Source organism: Pseudorasbora parva, chromosome 2 (assembly GCF_024679245.1).
Source record: "Pseudorasbora parva isolate DD20220531a chromosome 2, ASM2467924v1, whole genome shotgun sequence".
In the NCBI taxonomy this organism is placed as follows: domain Eukaryota; kingdom Metazoa; phylum Chordata; class Actinopteri; order Cypriniformes; family Gobionidae; genus Pseudorasbora; species Pseudorasbora parva.
In genome coordinates this window covers 17,413,878-17,434,926 of record NC_090173.1, presented here as the reverse complement: position 1 = coordinate 17,434,926, position 21,049 = coordinate 17,413,878, and the positions used below count along the sequence as shown (strand labels likewise).

Genomic DNA, 21,049 nt, shown 5'->3' with positions numbered 1-21,049 from the left:
TCATGTCACATATATGAACTAACAAGATAGTACAAAAAACATAATTCTTCTATTTTTTTCTATCTCTCTGTTTATCAGTCTGAGATGTTGTTGCAGCACCAGTCGAACCCATGCGTGCTAAACAAGGCTAAGAAGACTCCTCTGGATCTGGCCTGTGAGTTTGGCCGGGTGAAGGTCAGTCATCTCATCTCTGTAGAGACGTTTCAGTGTTTAATTTCTAGCCTGTTCATGGTTGTTCTTCATGTGCAATGACGATTTTTAAATCACTGTTACTATGGCTACTGTGATCTCATAAATTATGTTATCTGATGTGCAGGAGATCTCACTAAATCTGACAAGAATATGTCCTTTTAAATCTTTTGGGGATTTTGAGTTGAAATACGGCCTGTATTTCACCTCAAAATCCCCAAAACATTAAAAATACAATTTGCCTAAAGAAAATAAATCGGTCTATTTGGGCCATTATTAAAGTCTACATTCTTATTTTCACTTGTGATTCTCATTACTTTAATACAATATTTTTCCTGTATTATATTGTTCATATTGTATTGCAAAGCACTTTTTCTGCTACTGAGGTGGGATAAAGGTAAGATTAGGCACAGGTGTGGTGGTATGGGTAGGTTTAAGTGTAGGGTTAGGTGTAAGGGAAGGGTCGACAGATTAATTATAGACGTAATTACAGAAAATAATCACAACTGTAATGACATGCATGTATTTTAAATGCAATTTAAATGTTAGTACATTAAGGCCACCTAATAATATAAAGGGGACCAAAAACAGTAATACAATGTTTTCATTTAAATCAGCATAATTAAAGGCAGTACAACAAAAACTACAATCTTATATACATATTAGGACTCTTAATTGACTCAATTTAACATTTAACTTGATTATTCGAATTATAATATTAATAATCTCAAATAATCAGTATGTGCTGAGAAAATCCGCCAAATAAAGGTCATTGTTGTGGCAGATGAAAAAAGATTTGAATAGATTTATATATTATTTAATATCGTTGAACATATGTCATTGGATGACAAAACTGGACTGTCTATGAACTTTCTAAAACGTGTTGCATTTACATCAAACTTGAATTGTATGAATTAGTATGAAAATTCGTTATTGTGCGATGGAGGCATGAATTAGGAACGCGAGTAATGTATTACTTGTTAAATGTACTGCCCCAGTACTTTTAAAGTACAGTTTATATAAATAATATATAATATTATTGTGCTTTGCTGTAATAAGAATATTTGAGTTAAAAAACGAGTGGGAGTTTTCATGAAAATAAAGCAAAAAATCCTAATGATTTTAAAATAGGCTTAATTTTGTAACTTGTGGCCCTCTAGAGCATAAAAAACAAAACTGTGTGCATTTTGCTGAAGACTTTTCTTTTTTGGTTGTGCTTCATCTCTGCTGTAATTCTTTGAAAATAAATTCCAGCACAGTGCTATAACAACCGTAATGAAATGACCCTTCGTGATGCATAATGCTTTAAAATACCTTACTCACTTTTCCAACATTTCAAATCCCTCAGTTCTCACCATCTCTGTAAAGCCAAGCCAATGTTGATTCTTGTTTTATTACAAGCTCTGTCACATTCTCGTTTTGCCAGCAGACTCTCCTCTGTGTTTAAAATGTGTGATTTCCAAGAGGTTTGGAGATTTAGTGGCTCCATGTCAACCTTTCTCACTCGTTGTGACAACTAACCTCTGTCACTCCCACACCAGACACGCGTCAAACTAGACGGAGCAACTTTTCTCGATTTATGAATATGACGAGACACACGGGCAAGTGATTTATGTATGCAATTACAAACACTTCTAATTGGCCTACCATTGAGTGAATCAGGGTAAGAAAACACATTTTGGAAGAAAAGAATTACATACATTTTAGTAACATCCTGTGGTGAGGTTGTGAATTGCAACCGCCCCTCGCTCACCCCTCCCTTTTGAAGCACATAGAGAAGCTTTGGTGGCCATCACAGGACAAAGATCTTGTCGTCTGAGACAGCAGAGAGTATCTAGTGCTTTGTAGAGCAGTTTGTCCCTTTAGGGCTACTGTAGAAACATGACGGCGCAAAATGGTGACTTCACTGTAAGGGACCCGCAGTGTGTGGAGACAGAAATAGCTCATTCTAAGATAATAAAAACATAACGGTTTATTATGTAAGGTCTTTATACATAACTGAAAACATAAATATGCAATATAAAAGTATATTATATTGCATTTCTGTCAATAGATACTCAAAAATACTACACTGCAGCTTTAAGAGAAAAATATTAATTGTCATTTTTCCTGAGATAAAACAGTCTGTGGAGATACTTGTTTACATGCAAAGACATTTTTCCTCTTCTCTATTTCTACCCTGGCTTTTCCTGTCTGTCTTTGTGTGTCATTCATTCTCTCTGGTTTACATGTTCTCGTGCACACATGCCCAGTGGTGTGTGATTTTAGTTCAGCTGTGTATTTAGGCCTTTTGGAGGTGTTACTTTAATGGCAGTGTGTGTATGCGTGGTATTTAATCAGCTGCTGTATTGAGGTATCAGGGTGCGGCTGAAGCAACTGGATAATGTCTTTCTTTCTCACCCTACTCAGTGCTGCCCGCTTAGGGTGTGCCTTTAAAATGTACCGTAGTGAGTCTTCAGCGTGATCTTATGAATGCTTTGAATATGTGATCAATAAAATCACTTAAAAATTCTAACTTTATTACTACCAGTCAAAGGTGTACATATCTACTCAATATTTGACTTTGAATATTTGATAACTTTATAATAGTTATAACTTTGTGAGTATCTGTATTTTTGCCATGAAAACTTAAAGGGCTAGTTCAGACAAAAATTAAATTGATGTCATTAATGACTCTCCCTAATGTCGTTCCACACCCGTAAGACCTCCGTTCATCTTCAGACACAGTTTAAGATGTTTTATATTTAGTCCGAGAGCGTATGCAAGTGAATGCACACTATACTGTCCATGTCCAGAAAGGGAATAAAAACATCATCAAAGTAGTCCATATGGGACATCAGTTGGTAAGTTAGAATCTCTTGAAGCATTGTCTTCTCTTCCATGTTCCTCACATAAAGATTCAAGTGGTTATGAATCAGTGAATCGATCAATGATTCAAATCGCCAATGTCACGTGATGACACGTCATCCAAACTGCTGAAATCACGTGACATTGGCGATTCGAATCATTGATCGATTCACTGATTCATGGACAGTAAAGTGTGCATAGACTGCATATGCTCTGGGACTAAAATATAAAATATCTTAAACTGTGTTCTGAAGATGAACGGAGGTCTTACGGGTGAGGAACGACATTAGGGTGAGTCATTAATGACATCAATTTCATTTTTGGGTGAACTAACCCTTTAATTACCAAGTATTTAATTACCAAATAATAGATTTTTCTAAAAGAAGCTTTTACTTGCTTTTACTTTATTAACATATTTTTTCCATGTATGCGCCGCTTCACTCCACACTATCCCATAATCCCCAGTGCAAGTCTGACGCGTGAATGACGCTCAAACTGCAGAAAAGGAAGAGAAACGCTATGAGCTTGTGACCCAGATGTTTTTGGGTGTTAATGTTTACTGGGACACATTAAAACATGAGCTCATCCTCACCTGTGAGAGCCAACACAAGACTGTGTGTGTGTGTGTGTGTAGCCCCTTTCACACTGCGATTCCGGAAAATACACGGATAATGCGACCCCGCATTTTAATGGTCCCGGGTCGAGTTGACACGTGACATCCGGATGTGACGTATAATGGCGAGCGATCTCAGCTTCAGTGCGGATAGTAAGGAGCTCCGTGGTCTCGACTTCTGTCCAGTTTGCGCACATTTCTGCTTGTTTAATTTTAGTTTCTTTTGTATACGAACACTCTCTGCGTTTAAAACACTGACTAGCTCTTCTGGCACTGCAGGGTTATATTATTGAAAAAACAAGCTCTAGGAGTCGCACGATAACTACGTACACGTTGCGGCATTAGTTTTGGCTATTGTTCACACAGCTTTGGTCCCGGGGTCGAATACCGCAATATTACTAGGTCCCCGACCCGGGTCGAATTCGGTAATCAATCCCGGGACGTGGTTGCTTTTTACACAGAAGGCGACCCGGCAATGTTCCGGGAATATTGCGGGTCCGACGTGCAGTGTGAAAAGGACTTATGCGTGTATCCACATTTTCTATCTTCTTACGGCCTTTTCCAGTTTTTTTTTTTTACACCTTCATCAAATCATTTCTCTTTTAATTCAGTTTTAGCATAAAATCGAAATCACTTACTATCTGAGAAGGTACTACATTTGAATCTGAATTTACTTCGCAACCGTTAAAAAAGAAAGTTCTATATAGTATGAATGTGTGTAGTATAAATTAAATTTGGACATGCTACAACCGCCATGTTGTCATTATCACTTGACCTATTGCATCAGTTGCGTCGCTTCACTGCCTTGTAAAGTGTCCACTTTTCAAACGTTTCGCGAGTACTATGAATTTGGACATAATGTAGTAGGGAAATAATATATTTCAGGCGGAGCTTACATCGCATTAGCAAAAGTGTTTGTAGCTTACCTGCCTACCATTTATTCTGGTTAATGCCACAGTTTATGTAAGATGGATGTAGTTTAAGAATGTGTTATGCTTTTGTTTTAGAAATGAGACATACTGAGAAATTGTGTAAATAAATAAATAAATAAATATTGATATTAATGGAGTAAACAAGTAATTTTATTATTATTTATTTTTATTTTTTTACTGTAAAACAGTTATTTTAGTATAGTTTATACACTATAGTGTTTATTAATATTTAGAATTTTATTTTTATTTTCAGTTTTCAATTTCAATTTAATTTTTTTGTAATTTTGGTTGTAAATAATTATTTTCTATTTTAGTTTTAGTCATTTAGAACTACAATTTAAACTGATTTATTTCAATTTGTTGACAAGGCACCATTATACTTTAGCTTTGTTTAAATTATGGAAAATAATATGGTTTAATAGTTTTAGTTATCAGTAACAACACTGGTGCAGATTATGCCAATGATCTCTGTCTCTTTTGTAGGTGGCTCAGCTGTTGTTGAGCAGTAATATGGTTGCGTCTCTGTTAGAGGGGGATCGGAAAGATGCTTCAGACTCAAACTTTAACACTCCTCTTCACCTCGCGGCTCGCAACGGACACAAGGATGTTATCTGGTGAGCTCTTAAATAACTCAAGTGTGTGTGTGTGTGTGTGTGTGTGTGTGTATGTCGGTGTGTGTGTGTGTGTGTGTGTTTAGCGCATCTGTAGGCATCAGTCTCAGCTGTGTTGGGCTGTTCTGTCTCTCTGGAGAGTGCGCATGTGTGGTGTGTGTTTAATGCATCAACACGGCATTTGATTCTCAGCTGATTTCAGTGTTAGTCCAGAAACACGGCTGATATATGGTAAATATTACCCTCAGAAAAATGTATGGGATGAGCCACATTCAAAACTGATATGTACACATGTGAACACACATTAGTTGAATTCTGTATAACATTTTTTCTCAGTTGATTTGACACATTTCTCCAAATTCATTTAGTTGCTCTCAAATCAATTAACACAACGAACTAAACACGCTTGTGTTGGCAAAACAGTTCACTATTCACTGCATAATGAAGCACTGCATTTTATTGATAATGCATTTATCAAAAATACTGTCAGCTAAACAGTTTCTCTTGTCATGCATTACAACATTCTTATATCATGCTTCACAACATGCTTATGTCACTCTTCACAACATGCTTATATCATGCTTCAGAACATGCTTATGTCACTCTTCACTACATGCTTATATCATGCTTCAAAACATGCTTATGTCACTTTACAACATGCTAATATCATGCTTCACAACATGCTTATGTCACTCTTTATAACATTCTTATATCATGCTTCACAACATGCTTATATCACTCTTTACAACATGCTTATATCATGCTTTAAAACATGCTTTTGTCACTCTTTACAACATGCTTATATCATGCTTTACGTTAAATCCCTCTTTAAAACGAGCTTATATCATGCTTCAAAACATGCTTAAAACATGCTTATGTCACTCTTTACAACATGCTAATATCATGCTTCAAAACATGCTTATTTCACTTTACAACATGCTTATATCATGCTTTACAACATGCTTATATCACTCTTTAAACATTGCTTATATCATGCTCCAAAACATGCTTGTCACTCTTTAAAACATGCTTATATCATGCTTCAAAACATGCTTATATCACTCTTTACAACATGCTTATATCATGCTTCAAAACATGCTTATGTCACTCTTTACAACATTGCTTATATCATGCTTCAAAACATGCTTATATCATGCTTCCCACCATGCTTGTCAATCTATACAACATGCTTATATCATGCTTTACAACATGCTTATATCACTCTTTAAAACATGCTTATATAATGCTTTAAAACATGCTTGTCACTGTTTACAACATGCTAATATCATGCATCAAAACATGCTTGTGTCACTCTTTACAACATGCTTATATCATGCTTCCCACCATGCTTGTCAATCTATACAACATGATTATATCATGCTTTACAACAGGCTTATATCACTCTTTAAAACATGCTTATATCATGCTTTAAAACATGCTTGTCACTGTTTACAACATGCTAATATCATGCTTCAAAACATGCTTGTGTCACTCTTTACAACATGCTTATATCATGCTTCCCACCATGCTTGTCAATCTATACATGCTTATATCATGCTTCAGAACATGCTTATATCACTCTTTAAAACATGTTTATATCATGCTTCAAAACATGCTTATGTCACTCTTTACAACATGCTAATATCATGCTTCAAAACATGCTTATGTCACTCTTTACAACATGCTTATATCATGCTTCCCACCATGCTTGTCAATCTTTACAACATGCTTATATCATGCTTCAAAACATACTTATGTCAATCTTTACAACATGCTTATATCATGCTTCCCACCATGCTTTTCAATCTTTACAACATGCTTATATCATGCTTCAAAACATGCTTATGTCAATCTTTACAACATGCTTATATCATGCTTCCCTCCATGCTTGTCACTCTTTACAACATGCTTATATCATGCTTCAAAACATGCTTATGTCACTCTTTACAACATGCTTATATCATGCTTCCCACCATGCTTGTCAATCTTTACAACATGCTTATATCATGCTTCAAAACATACTTATGTCAACCTTTACAACATGCTTATATCATGCTTTCCACCATGCTTGTCAATCTTTACAACATGCTTGTATCATGCTTCAAAACATGCTTATGTCAATCTTTACAACATGCTTATATCATGCTTCCCTCCATGCTTGTCAATCTTTACAACATGCTTATATCATGCTTCAAAACATGCTTATGTCAATCTTTACAACATGCTTATTTCATGCTTCCCACCATGCTTGTCAATCTTTACAACATGCTTATATCATGCTTTACAACAGGCTTATGTCACTCTTTAAAACATGATTATGTCACACTTCGAAACACACTTAAGCCATGCTTTGATACCAGCATCACAAAACGCTTACATTGTTTGCAAAAATGCTTCTTAGCATGCTTATGGGATGTTTTACAACACGCTTATGTGACAACATGCTTTATAACATGCTTCACAACACACTTCTCAGTGTACTTGCGTGATGCTTCGCAACACGTTTATGTCATGCTTCTCAACACGTTTATAACGTGCTTACATCACGTTTCACAACATGCTTACGTCACGCATTACAACATGCTTATATCATGGCTCACAATGCGTTTACATCGCACTTCGCAACATGCTTGCATCACATTACATAAAACGCTCATGTTATACTTACGCCACGTTTGAGTACCCCGTTTATGTGGTGCTTTACAAAATGCTTTTCTCAAGCTACACAACATGCTTCACGTCATGCTTCTCAACAAACTTCAGTCATGCTTTGGTACCAGCGTCACAGAACGCTTACACAACGCTTTGCAAAAAAACAACAAAAAACTTAGCATGCTTATGTGATGCTTTGCAACACGCTTACTATTACAGCAGCACTTTACAACACACTTACACAACATGCTTCACAACACACTTACATCACGCTTCGTAACATTCTTATGTCATGTTTTGCAACATGCTTACGTGGTGCTTTACAAAGTGTTTACATAAAGCTTCACAACACACTTTTTACCACGCTTCTCAAAGTATTTAGTATTTTATTACGTGACTTTTTGCATCACCCATATATCATGCTTTGCAACACACTTACATCATGTCACACTTTACAGCAAGCGAATATTATGCTTCTCAACATGCTTACATTGGCATGCTTTGGTACCAGCATCACAAAACACTCACATGATGGTTCACAAAAGCACTTCTCACCATGCTTATGTGATGCTTCACAAAACATTTATGTGACAACACGATTTACAACACACTTACATGACTCTCCACATCACGCTAATGTCAGGCTTAACACACGTTACACACACCCACTGATATGATGCTTCACAACACGCTTGCATCATGCTTCACAACCTTGTTTCTCTATAAGCTTACATGATGCTTCGCAATATGTGCGCTTATGTTAAGCTTCGCAAAAACAATCCGATTTTGATTATATTTAATAAAAAGTTTAAATATTTACTAAGGGCTAGTCAGTACTCTGAACTATTCATTTAAATGTGACATATTTTGACTATAGTTGTTTAGATTTTTGTGATTTGAGATCAAACACACCCACATGCAATTCAGACACTGTACACACACAGTAGAGGATGAGACTGGGAAAGTCCTGGTGCCAGCAGACAGTCAGCATTTTGTCTGTCTCTCTGACTCACACTCCCCCACATGATCGTCCCGAGGGAGAGGAGTGTCCCAGTCTCCCTAAATATGTGTGATCACCTCTATGTGTGATCTGTCTGAGATGAGTGGATTAAGCACTGCTTTGACTCATCAATCTTATCATCGAAGACACACAGCACTTCCTGTATCATATTTAACTCTTTATCATCATATCAGAGAGATTTACAGTTTTGAGAGATGTTTATGGCAGTGATTCACACGAAACATCAAAGTTAAATAAAATTTAAAATGCATTACATTGTACCAAATTAAACAAAGTCTAATTTAGGAGCAGTTAAGCACATTTACCTGCAAACCTTTGGCAAATCATAATTATGACAAATTATTTAAATTATGACATTAAAAGTCAAATTGTGTGTATTTTGTCTGTTATGATTTGACCTTTTATCTTAGAAATATGACTTAGTATCTCATTATTTTGACATTTTATGTAATAATTCTGACTAGAAATCATGCTTTAGTTAATCATATTTTTTCTACCGTGGTAGAATTGGGTTTTCATACACATTCTGTTTTTGTATTGTAAAACCATATTTTATAAATATTTAGATTATAAAGTATATATTTTATATAGTACTTATTATATTGCACTTAATTTATTCTAATTTAAATATTTTGTGTCAAAGTAATAAGACTGTGAGGATAAAAAAAAGCATCTTAATATATTACAGCAATGACAATTTGGAAAGGAATATGTGTTTAATTTGCATGAAAATAATACCACAATGTCAAAAAGTTAAATAGGATCTAATTTTGACAGATTTTGTGAAATTCACACGGTGACATTTGTGCAGTGTGGTTCATTTTTACTTTGCATGGTCATGACATATCTGTCTCTCTGTGTGTGCGTGTGCGTGTGCGTGTGTGTGTGTGTGTGTGTGTGTGTGTGTGTGTGTGAGCCTGTTTATGTGGTTTATGAGGACACAAATTTGTATAACTACATGGGTATTACACTGGTATTACACTATAAATGTGGATAATGAGGACATATCAAATGTCCTCATAATTCAAATGGCCTTAAAAACATACTAGATTATGTTTTTTTGAGAAAGTAAAAATGCAGAATGTTTCCTGTGATGGGTAGGTTTAGGGGCAGGGGCAGTGTAAGGGGATAGAAAATACGGTTTGTACAGTATAAAAACCATTACGCCTATGGAGAGTCCCTGTAAACCACATAGACCGACATGTGTGTGTGTGTGTGTGTGTGTGTGTGTGTGTGTGTGTGTGTGTGTGTGTGTGTGTGTGTGTGTGTGTGTGTGTGTGTGTGTGTGTATGTGTGCGCACATTTTCTACGGCTGTCACGCTAACGGATCCCCCATGCCTGGCATTGCAGCAATGAAATTCCATCCAGCATTCCGACAGATGAGCGTCTCTGTCTCTGCCGTGTGTGTGTGTCTGTGTGTGTGTGTGTTTGTGTGTAAATTCCACAAGTCTGTGTGTATTATAGGCCCTTTAGTATGTAAATATAACACAGAGTGCTAAAGAGTATGTCGTCCCCTCTCTTTGGAGTAGTTATAGAGTACTACCACCAGTCCATTCACTCAGTTTCCATATCTCTGTCTTCAGGCTTCTTCTGAAAGCAGGTATTGACATCAACAGAACCACTAAAGCTGGCACAGCGCTCCATGAGGCTGCCCTCTATGGGAAGACAGAGGTAGTGCGGCTACTCCTGGACGTAAGTTGATCCTCTTTTTGTTTTGTTTTGTAGAAATGCCTCTACTGCAAGGATTGACAACCTTTCTGACATTTTTTTATATCCCTTTTTTAATCACTGTGGCATATTCCCCCAAAAGTAACTTTTTTTTATACATTTCTGAACATTTCTTAGTAACCCCACTCTTTTGCTTCTTACTGAGAATATTGCTTTTAGAGCAAGAAACACAAAAGGAAAATAAATCAAGACCCACCATAACTTTTAGTTTCACCTGTAACTGGAAGTACATCACATATTAGTTAACTGTAATACTGTAATATTTACAGGTGAGTTTAAAATGTACATTTATATTTAAGGTTTATAATTACTGTATATTCAAATGTAATATTTATATTGCAAATATAAAGTTTGTGGTCAAAACATTTTTTTCCGACATTTATAATGTTACACAAAATTATAAATGCTGTTCATTTAAACGTTTTTATTCAATAAATAATCCTTAAACATTTATTACGGGTTCCACAATAATGATAATAAAAAATGTATTTTCATATTTTCCATTGTTGCAGCACCTCTTTTCCCAGTCTGTCAGTAATGTCCTGTTTAGTTCCTGTCTCTATAAAGCCCCTCCTTCTGAAAAGCACTATGTGCTCTGATTGGTTGATAGATCAGTGTCTTGTGATTGGTCAGCCACTTCAGCCGTGTTTGGCAAATGTCATGTCTCTTTACTATAACCTCAACACAAGGAATATTGTGATTTGTTTATTCCTGGAAGAAAACTGAAGACTACAGTGGAGGTGTTTCAGGGAGTTCAGAAACAGCGTCACTGATATAGAGAACAACAACTGCTGGAGGGACCTTTTTCATGCTCAAACAGCAACATTACGCATATAAAAAAGTATAACAGATGTATGTGTCCACTTTTTCATTTTATTTGACATAATTACATAAAATATTGATTTCTCCAAGTATTTTGCTAATGCTAATGAATCATCTTCCATATGCCAGTTAGTTGTTCACTGTAAACCGGATAAGGTTACCAGAACTCCAGAACAAAGTTGATTAACAAGTCACAATTTTCCAGAACTTAAAAGGTTGGATTACCTGCTACTTGTACCTTTTGATAACAGTTAAAGTCCTCATTTTGCTCAACTCAAATATTTACAGTTTATGACTTTTAAACTGAAGTTTGAACAAATTTTCAGTTAAGGTAACTCAATTATTTTCAGTTATTATAACAAAGTTTTGAGTTTTCACAGAACTTTAAAAATTAAGTACACAACCACACCATTTTATGTTACCAAAACTGTATTCCAATCCTGTAACTGGAAACCAATCAAAACTTCCGCATGGGTCCCAACATGCATTGCGGCAGATGTGTCTCACAAACATAAAGCAGCTAGAGAACTGCCAATATTACACAGTCAAGAGTCAAGAGCCCAACTAAAGCAAACACTTATCTCCATCATGGTGACTTCCAACAAAACTATTATTTTCATTAAAACAGAAATGAAGTCAATCTGGTTAGTTAGTTGGTTCAACAAAAGTTGGTTCACATATTATTGTTAGGTTTTAGTAACTTACACATTTTTACTTACCGAATTTAAGATTGCACACAAAAAGTCTCCATCTTAATTTGAATCACCAACAGATGAGGCGAAAATGACCGCCTTTTGTAAATGTCCTCCAATCAGTGAATTAGTTCTCTTGTTGCCAGACAGAACATCTTGAATGGCCAATCACATCACAATCACATTTTCTGAGTTATGGTAACTTATTCGGGTTTACAGTTTTTCATTTATTTATTATTTTTTATTTAAAATCCAAAAGTTCTTACTGAACATGGCTCGTCAGAATTGCAATTCCTTTTGTTGACTCTTTCATAGAAGTCAGGTTAATGTACTACATTTAAACAACATTTTAGCAAGACCAAAGTGAGCTATTTTAATTATTTATGATTTTGAGTTCATACAACTTAAGTTTATGTATTTCATTCTTAGCATGTAATTACATTGTTATATTTAATTAATAAATAATTATATTAAGTTAATTAATAATTATATTAAGTTATATTTAATTTATGTTTTTAAGTTATGCTTACTTATTCACAAAAAACTTCAATTTAATCAAAAAATATTAGTTATCATTACTCAAAAGGAAGACGATGCTACATCAACTTGAAATAATTAAGTTAGTTGAACTTTTTCTAAAACTTTGAGTATACACTACTTCCATCCATCCATCATCTTCCGCTTATCCGGGGCCGGGTCGCGGGGGCAACAGTCTAAGCAGAGACGCCCAGACTTCCTTCTCTCTGGCCACTTCCTCCAGCTCCTCCGGGAGTACCCCGAGGCGTTCCCAGGCCAGCCTGGAGACATAATCCCTCCAGCGTGTCCTGGGTCTTCCCCGGGGCCTCCTCCCGGTGGGATGTGCCCGGAACACCTCCCTGGGAAGGCGTCCAGGAGGCATCCGAAATAGATGCCCGAGCCACCTCAGCTGGCTCCTCTCGATGTGAAGGAGCAACGGCTCTACTCTGAGCTCCTCCCGAGTGACCGAGCTTCTCACCCTATCTCTAAGGGAGCGCCCAGCCACCCTGCGGAGAAAGCTCATTTCAGCCGCCTGTATCCGGGATCTTGTCCTTTCGGTCATGACCCACAGCTCATGACCATAGGTGAGAGTAGGAACGTAGATTGACCGGTAAATCGAGAGCTTTGCCTTATGGCTCAGCTCCTTCTTCACCACAACAGACCGGTACATCGCCCGCATTACTGCAGATGATGCACCGATCCGTCTGTCAATCTCCCGTTCCATCCTTCCCTCACTCGTGAACAAGACCCCAAGATACTTAAACTCCTCCACTTGAGGCAAGAACTCTCCACCAACCTGAAGTGAGCAAGCTACCCTTTTCCGACTGAGAACCATGGCCTCGGACTTGGAGGTGCTGATTCTCATCCCCGCCGCTTCACACTCGGCTGCAAACCGTCCCAGTGCATGTTGAAGGTCCCGGTCTGAGGTTGCCAACACGACAACATCATCTGCAAAGAGCAGCGATGAAATTATGAACAGAACCGGTGACAAAGGGCAGCCCTGCCGGAGACCAACATGCACCGGGAACAAATTTGACCTACTGCCGGCAATGCGAACCAAGCTCCTGCTCTGGTTGTAAAGGGACCGTACTGCCCTAAGCAAGGGGCCCCGGACCCCATACTCCCAGAGCACCCCCCACAGGGTGCTACGGGGAACACAGTCGAATGCCTTCTCCAAATCCACAAAGCACATGTGGACCGGTTGGGCAAACTCCCATGAACCCTCCAGCACCCTGTGAAGGATATAGAGCTGGTCCAGCGTTCCACGACCGGGACAAAAACCACACTGCTCCTCCTGAATCCGAGGTTCCACTATCGGCCGAATTCTCCTCTCCAGTACCTTGGCATAGACTTTCCCAGTGAGGCTGAGGAGTGTGATCCCCCTGTAGTTGGAACACACTCTCCGGTCCCCCTTCTTGAAAAGAGGGACCACCACCCCGGTCTGCCAGTCCATAGGCACTGTCCCCAACCGCCACGCGATGCTGCAGAGGCGCGTCAGCCAAGACAGCCCCACAACATCCAGAGACTTAAGGTACTCAGGGCGAATCTCATCCACCCCCGGCGCCTTGCCACCGAGGAGCTTATTAACTACCTCGATGACTTCAGCCCGGGTGATGGACGAGTCCCCCTCCGAGCCCTCAGCCTCTGCTTCCTCAAAGGAAGACGTGTCGGTGGGATTGAGGAGATCCTCAAAGTATTCCTTCCACCGTTCAACAATATCCCCAGTTGAGGTCAGCAGCTGCCCATTTCCACTGTAGACAGTGTTGGTAGGGCACTGCTTCCCTCTCCTGAGGCGTCGAACGGTTTGCCAGAATCTCTTCGAGGCTTCTCCATGGCCTCACCGAACTCCTCCCAGGCCCGAGTTTTTGCCTCCACAACCGTTGGAAACCGTTTGAACCGTACCTGTCCGCTGCCTCAGGAGCCCCACAAGCCAGCCAGGCCTGATAGGACTCCTTCTTCAGCTTGACGGCATTCCTTACTTCCGGTGTCCACCACCGGGTTCGGGGATTACCGCCTCGACAGGCACCGGAGACCTTATGGCCACAGCTCCGAGCGGCCGCGTCGACAATGGAGGTGGAGAACATGGTCCACTCTGACTCAATATCTCCAGACTCCCTCGGGATCTGGTCGAAGCTCTGCCGGAGGTGGGAGTTGAAGATCTCTCTGACAGGGGGTTCAGCCAAACGTTCCCAACAGACCCTCACAGTACGTTTGGGTCTGCCGAGTCTGTCCAGCTTCCTCCCCCGCCATCGGATCCAACTCACCACCAGGTTGTGATCGGTTGACAGCTCCGCCCCTCTCTTCACCCGAGTGTCCAAGACATACGGCCGGAGGTCAGATGAGACGACCACAAAGTCGATCATCGACCTTCGGCCTAGGGTGTCCTGGTGCCAAGTGCACTGATGGACACCCTTATGCTTGAACATGGTGTTCGTTATGGACAAGCCATGGTTAGCACAGAAGTCCAATAACAGAACACCGCTTGGGTTCAGATCAGGGGGGCCGTTCCTCCCAATCACGCCCCTCCAGGTGTCTCTGTCACTGCCCACATGGGCGTTGAAGTCCCCCAGTAGGACGATGGAGTCTCCAGTCGGAGCACTTTCCAGCACCCCTCCCAGAGACCCCAAGAGGGCCGGGTACTCTGCACTGCCATTCGGCTCGTAGGCACAAATGACAGTGAGAAACCTATCCCCGACTCGAAGGCGCAGGGAAGCAACCCTCTCGCTCACCGGGGTGAACTCCAACACATGGCGACTGAGCTGGGGGGCTATACACTACTTAATCTATTTAATTAATTTGAACGTTCGGGTTTACAGTGTTGTCTTTGCTTTAACTTAAGGCTCCCACATGTTTGTTTGCACAGTGTAAGCACACTTTCTCATGGTATAAACTGATCTGAAGATGTGCCTGGCACTTACCTGTTCAGTATCTGTAATGTTCTGTCCTGTGTATTTCTATAGATCAATTTTTCCATGGCTCAACGCTCATCTACTTATCGACGCAAAGCGTTTAACTGGCCTAATGTTTTTTTCTTATAATGGCAGGCTGGGATCGATGTGAATATCCGCAACACTTACAACCAAACAGCTCTGGATATCGTCAACCAGTTCACCGCGTGCCACGCCAGCAAAGACATCAAGCAGCTCTTACGAGGTGAGATGCAATCTGACAATTATTTGAGGACAGCTGCACTGTATGTGTGTTGTAGTGTGTATTCGTGCCTAACAGTGTGTATGTGGAGTGTGTTTGTGCTCATACTGCATTTGACTGTGTGAAGTTTGTGTGTGTGAGTGTTTAGGAACGGCCCATCTTAAGTTTATAAGGGGTTATGGGAGACATTTGAGCTGTCATTTAGAAAGCAGCTGTTTAAACTCAGGATTATATAACCTGCTGGGAAGTTTTTAATGCACGAAAGAGATGTGTGTTTGTGTGCAGATGCATACTACAAGTCTATGGGAAATGTAGATTTATGAAACATAAGACAGGGCCCACCCACAAGCACTTACATCATACTCAAACACTTGTGTCAGGGATGTTATTTTGGGGGAATTTAGCCTTCTGTTCATTACTCTTACTTATTCTATTCATAGATGTGGCCTTTAACCTGTTAACTGTCACCCCCCTTTTTGAGCATTGGCATGAAAATACAAAACTTCTAAAAATATATATATATTCTGAACTTAAGTAGTTAATTTATGAATGCTTTGGACCTATGGGTGATCTCTTTTTAACCCTTAAATGCATGAATGTTTCACCAATCATTCTTACATATTTGGGTCTTTCGCAACCCAGATGGATCTCTACCTGTCGTGATAATGTAAAACTATAAAAAAATATAAAAATAGTGCTGTAAACTTTGTAATATTAGAAAACTGACACCACCCACTTGGGGAGGAGCCCGCTAATAAGTTTTAAAGCACTGTTTCCAAGTGTTTAAGCTTTTGAATTATGTGATAATTCAATTATGTGATAATTTAAAAAGGCAATCAAAAAAGCGCTACACACTCACAGTTGACAGTTTAAGAATGCACAATTTTTTTCACACGGTATCACAATTTGGCACACGTGACCATCACGGACCGCTGGCTGAATGTCTGATGCATAAGACACACAAAATGGGAAACACTTCAGGAGTTTCGAAGTCGTCATCTGAAGTCAGTTTTCCAGGAGACGTGTGTCGTGTTATATAAACCCATCTCATAAGAGAAGAAAGCCGTCGTGATTTTAACTGTGACAGTGTGTTCTTTAACATCTGCGGCATTTATTATGGTTTATACCTGTGAATATAAATACATATTTGAGGGGAATGTTTATATGAGCCACTTATTCTGTTTGTGTCATCTCCTCTGAGTTCAGGCAACAGACAACTCTTATGATAATGAGCGCAGAGACAGGCCCGTCGGCTTTAACCAGAGCTGCTCTATGTGGGCCACAGCGCTTCCCAAAACCTCTGAGTGTTAATTATTGATTCAGCGAGCCTGCCGTGTGTCTGTGTCAGCACATTCCTTCCCCTGGAATAAAAATCGCAGAAATGACACGCTGAGAAATCCAAATGGCGGGATCTCACTAGATTAGGATTTTAGGAACAAAAAAAAAGAAAAAGAAATGAAAGCTGTGAAAACAAGCACAAAACACAAAAATATATTTTGGGAAAATGTGCTTTAAAATAAAGAAAAATACATATGTACCTAAAAGTATTGGTAAAATTATACATTATGTATTATATTATATATACATTAAAATCTATACATTATATACTTATATAAAGATTTTTTTTCTTTGTAAGTTTTATATTATTAAACTTTTGAATTTTAAAAATTTAATTTGTAGTATATAGTAAGACTATATAGTAAGAAAATGTGTTTAAAAATGAAGAAAAAAATACATATAAATGTACCTAAAAGTATAAGTAAAAAGTAAATAAAACATTTATGCAATTTTTATATTATTATTATTATTATTATTATTATTATTATTATTATTATTATTATTATTATTATTATTATTATTATTTTACATTTTATAATATTTTTGTCACGATCCCAGCTCTAAGTCTTTTGTTTAGTATGGACTTTTATGTTGAAGTGCCTTCTGCTTTCATTGTTTCTATGTTCTCTTCCTATTTGGTTTCTGTCTCTCCTTGTTGTCATATCAGTTGTTATGGTTACCTTCATTGTACACACCTGCAGTCTATCTACTCATTGTTTTGTGTATTTAAGGCCTTGGTTTTCATGTAGGGTTTGCGAGTCGTTAATTGTAAGTCTGGATGTTCTGACCTGCGTTTACTGTTCTCTGGTATGGATCGTGTTTGTTTTCTGATTCTGATGTCCCTGTACTTTTCCGAGGAGTCTTGGAATTAAATGTGTGCGTGCAAATGGATTCTCTCTCAGCTTCTTTGCTCAGTGATCCGTTATAATTTTATACCATACTACATTTTAAAATTGAAAATAAAAATTTGGTCAAGAATGAGCATCCTTATGATTATTAATCACCCTTATGATTAAGTGCATCCTTATGATTATTAACCATATTACAGACATTCTCAATAATGAAAGAAGTAAAAACAAGCAAAAACATTAATGGAAGCAACATATATATGTATATATATATATATATATATATATATATATATATATATATATATATATATATATATATATATATATATGATGGGAAATATGATGGGAAAATACATGTACCTATAAGTAATTTTTTTTTTTTTTTTTACAATTTAAAATAAATCATTTATAAAATATAACAATTCTACACACACACACACACACACACACACACACATGTCTGTCTGTCTGTTTGTCTGATGTATATGAAACATGGGTATTGATTTTTGGTCTGGACAGGTTTCATTAGATCCAGCAGTGTAATGTATGTTGTATTGTCCAGTATCTGAACTCTATGAACGATGTGAATTTATGGCGTTTTGTATTAACACAGATGTGTGTGTGTGTGTGTTTTCAGAAGCTACAGGAGTTCTACAGGTCAGAGCTCTGAAAGACTTCTGGAATCTTCACGACCCCACGGCCCTCACCATACGCGCCGGTGACGTCATCACGGTACGGCTGCTCACATGACTTTATTAAACCAATTATACAGCCCTCAACTAAGCAACAATAAAAACATTTAATTTACTAGACGTTCAGACAAAATGTTAACTGCTGCAGTCTATTTAAAAAAATATTTAATTAAGTAAAATTTGTTATACAAAAAAACAAAACAGGTTGAGTGACTGATTCAATGGCTCATTTAGAAAGACTTCACTTATTTCATGACTGGATGATTGAGCGTTTATAAATGAATCTCTTGAATAAATGATTCAATGACAACTACATTTTTAAATGTCACTTGTTGCCACCTTCTGGTCTAAATGCAATTGACAGTCTTTATTTGACGCCATGTTACTTCCAAAAGGTGATTTACTCTATTGCGATAGTTACCGTTGACATAAGTGCTTATATCCAAACTATACACTTTTATCCCAGCACTTCTGTGATCATCTGAATTATTCTAACACAGAAATAATGATTCTGTGTGGTTGAAAAGGACCTCATTGCTCTCTCTGGCTCAGCAGCAGTGCCAATGCAGATCTGAATGTTTACTGTGATCGTACTTCTCAAAGGTTTAACAGACAAGGGGTGAATCGTTGTTATTTAGGAATAAGATGTTGTGGGTGTTTGAATCGAGTTCACGTCTGTTTTCTTGTCTTAAGTGCTATACCAAATGACTGTCAGGAGGTCAGATTTTTCTCTTTCTTTCTCGTTCCACCGAGTTTTAAATGACTCTTTCTGTTCGTCACCTTGGTTTTTAAAACACTTGTTTATTTGTGAACTCAAACTCAAACCAACAGAGATTTTCACACTGCTTTGTTTCACAGGAAATGGTGGGCAGAAAATAAGAACTGTCTAAGGGTCATATCCTGGGCGGTTTGGAGATTTATTTTGTGAGCTGCTGTAATGTTGTTAGGCCTGCAGCTATTGTATGTTTGATGTGTGTTTACCTAGCGTGGGTGGCTGGGGTCATGTTATCTAACTTTCAAAAGATTTTAGATCACGCATTGTCTCTGAACTCCTGACCTCCTCCTCTGTTTTGACTGGCTGTCAAGGACGTGAAAAACTGCTTTATTAAAAATCATATGAGGTCACTGTGACGTCAATGTGTTTTGCTGTGTTATGATTGGCAGGTGATAGAGCAGCATGTGGACGGACGCTGGAAGGGCCACATTCATGACACCCAGAGAGGAACAGACCGAATCGGCTACTTCCCCCCCTCCATAGTTGAGGTCATCAGCCGGCGATCAGGTACAATCATAACCTGAAATCTGGATTCGTCATCTTTGGAGCTTCACCGCCTGTGGTCACTATATATTTTCATTTTAAGGATTTTATTACTGACATTAACCTCACAAATTAGTGTTTGTCTTTCTAAATCAATAACATGGACATGTAACTCCTACAAACTTCCATCCCACTGCTTCCCATGTAATAAATGGCTGCATCCGAAAGCTGAAAAATGCAAGAAGTAAATATAGCAGCACGCAGCCATTAAGGTGCTAAGCACAAAGAAAGCACGACAAATCATGACTGCATGGCTGTGAGCGTCAGACCAACTGCAAATGTTTGCAATGAAATGATTAAGATGATTCTAGGCAAAATGCCTGAAAAATCAAATCCAATTCCTAGTAATGTGTTTTAATGCTATAACACTTTCGACTAATAGGTGGCGCTGTTACGAAACTTATGTGGTATGGTCAAACTGATGTGACAATGACACATGCAAAGTTTGGTGTCAAAATGCCAAAGCACTGCAGAGATAACGCCTCAGAGTCATTTTGGCATCATGCCGTTTTCTATTGACGAAATCCATAACTTTTTGGGGAAAATTGGACAAATGGTCTCAGAGGAGTTTAAAAAAGTAGGTTTTTAAAGAGAATCAAAGTGGCGGACAGGATGTTCGGCTGAATATGGCAAAATTGGTGTCTGTTGTTCTCTGCATTACCCAAGGAATCTAATAACACCAGTTTCATTACACTAGACTCATTTAATCAAAAGTTATCAGCATTTTTGGAAATATCATTATAACTTTTGACCCCAAGGTCATGATGCCCTGAAGTACTGTCAAAACATGGTGCCAAAGCATACCAAGTTTCATAACAAAACACAAATCCGTTTGTAAAATATAGCATTTTACACAAATTCTAAAATGGCTAACACCCAAGGTGGCCAATATGGAAATTTGGAAACTAAAGAGTTTTGTGATTTTTTTTTGTTTTGTTGTTGTTGCCAAAGTGCTCAGAAGTTATAAGGAAAAATATATTTATATCTCCTGTCCACTAGGTGGCACTGCTCTGAAACTGTACAGGTAGTCTCAGGTCATGGTTGGCATAAAATACACCAAGTTTAGTCGAAATACGC

At 38.3% G+C, this 21,049-nt stretch overlaps 1 protein-coding gene across 4 annotated transcripts in view; it reads left to right on the top strand.

Annotated features, from left to right (window-relative positions):
* Positions 1-21,049, top strand: part of LOC137092972 (caskin-2) — a 95,243-nt gene that overhangs the window by 59,217 nt on the left and 14,977 nt on the right. For all 4 annotated transcript variants that reach the window (XM_067457574.1, XM_067457565.1, XM_067457593.1 and 1 more), the window contains exons 6-11: positions 79-174; positions 5,065-5,195; positions 10,449-10,557; positions 15,668-15,776; positions 18,600-18,694; positions 19,819-19,936. In XM_067457574.1, the coding sequence (XP_067313675.1) occupies positions 79-174; positions 5,065-5,195; positions 10,449-10,557; positions 15,668-15,776; positions 18,600-18,694; positions 19,819-19,936 (658 nt within the window). The remainder of the gene's footprint in view (positions 1-78; positions 175-5,064; positions 5,196-10,448; positions 10,558-15,667; positions 15,777-18,599; positions 18,695-19,818; positions 19,937-21,049) is intronic.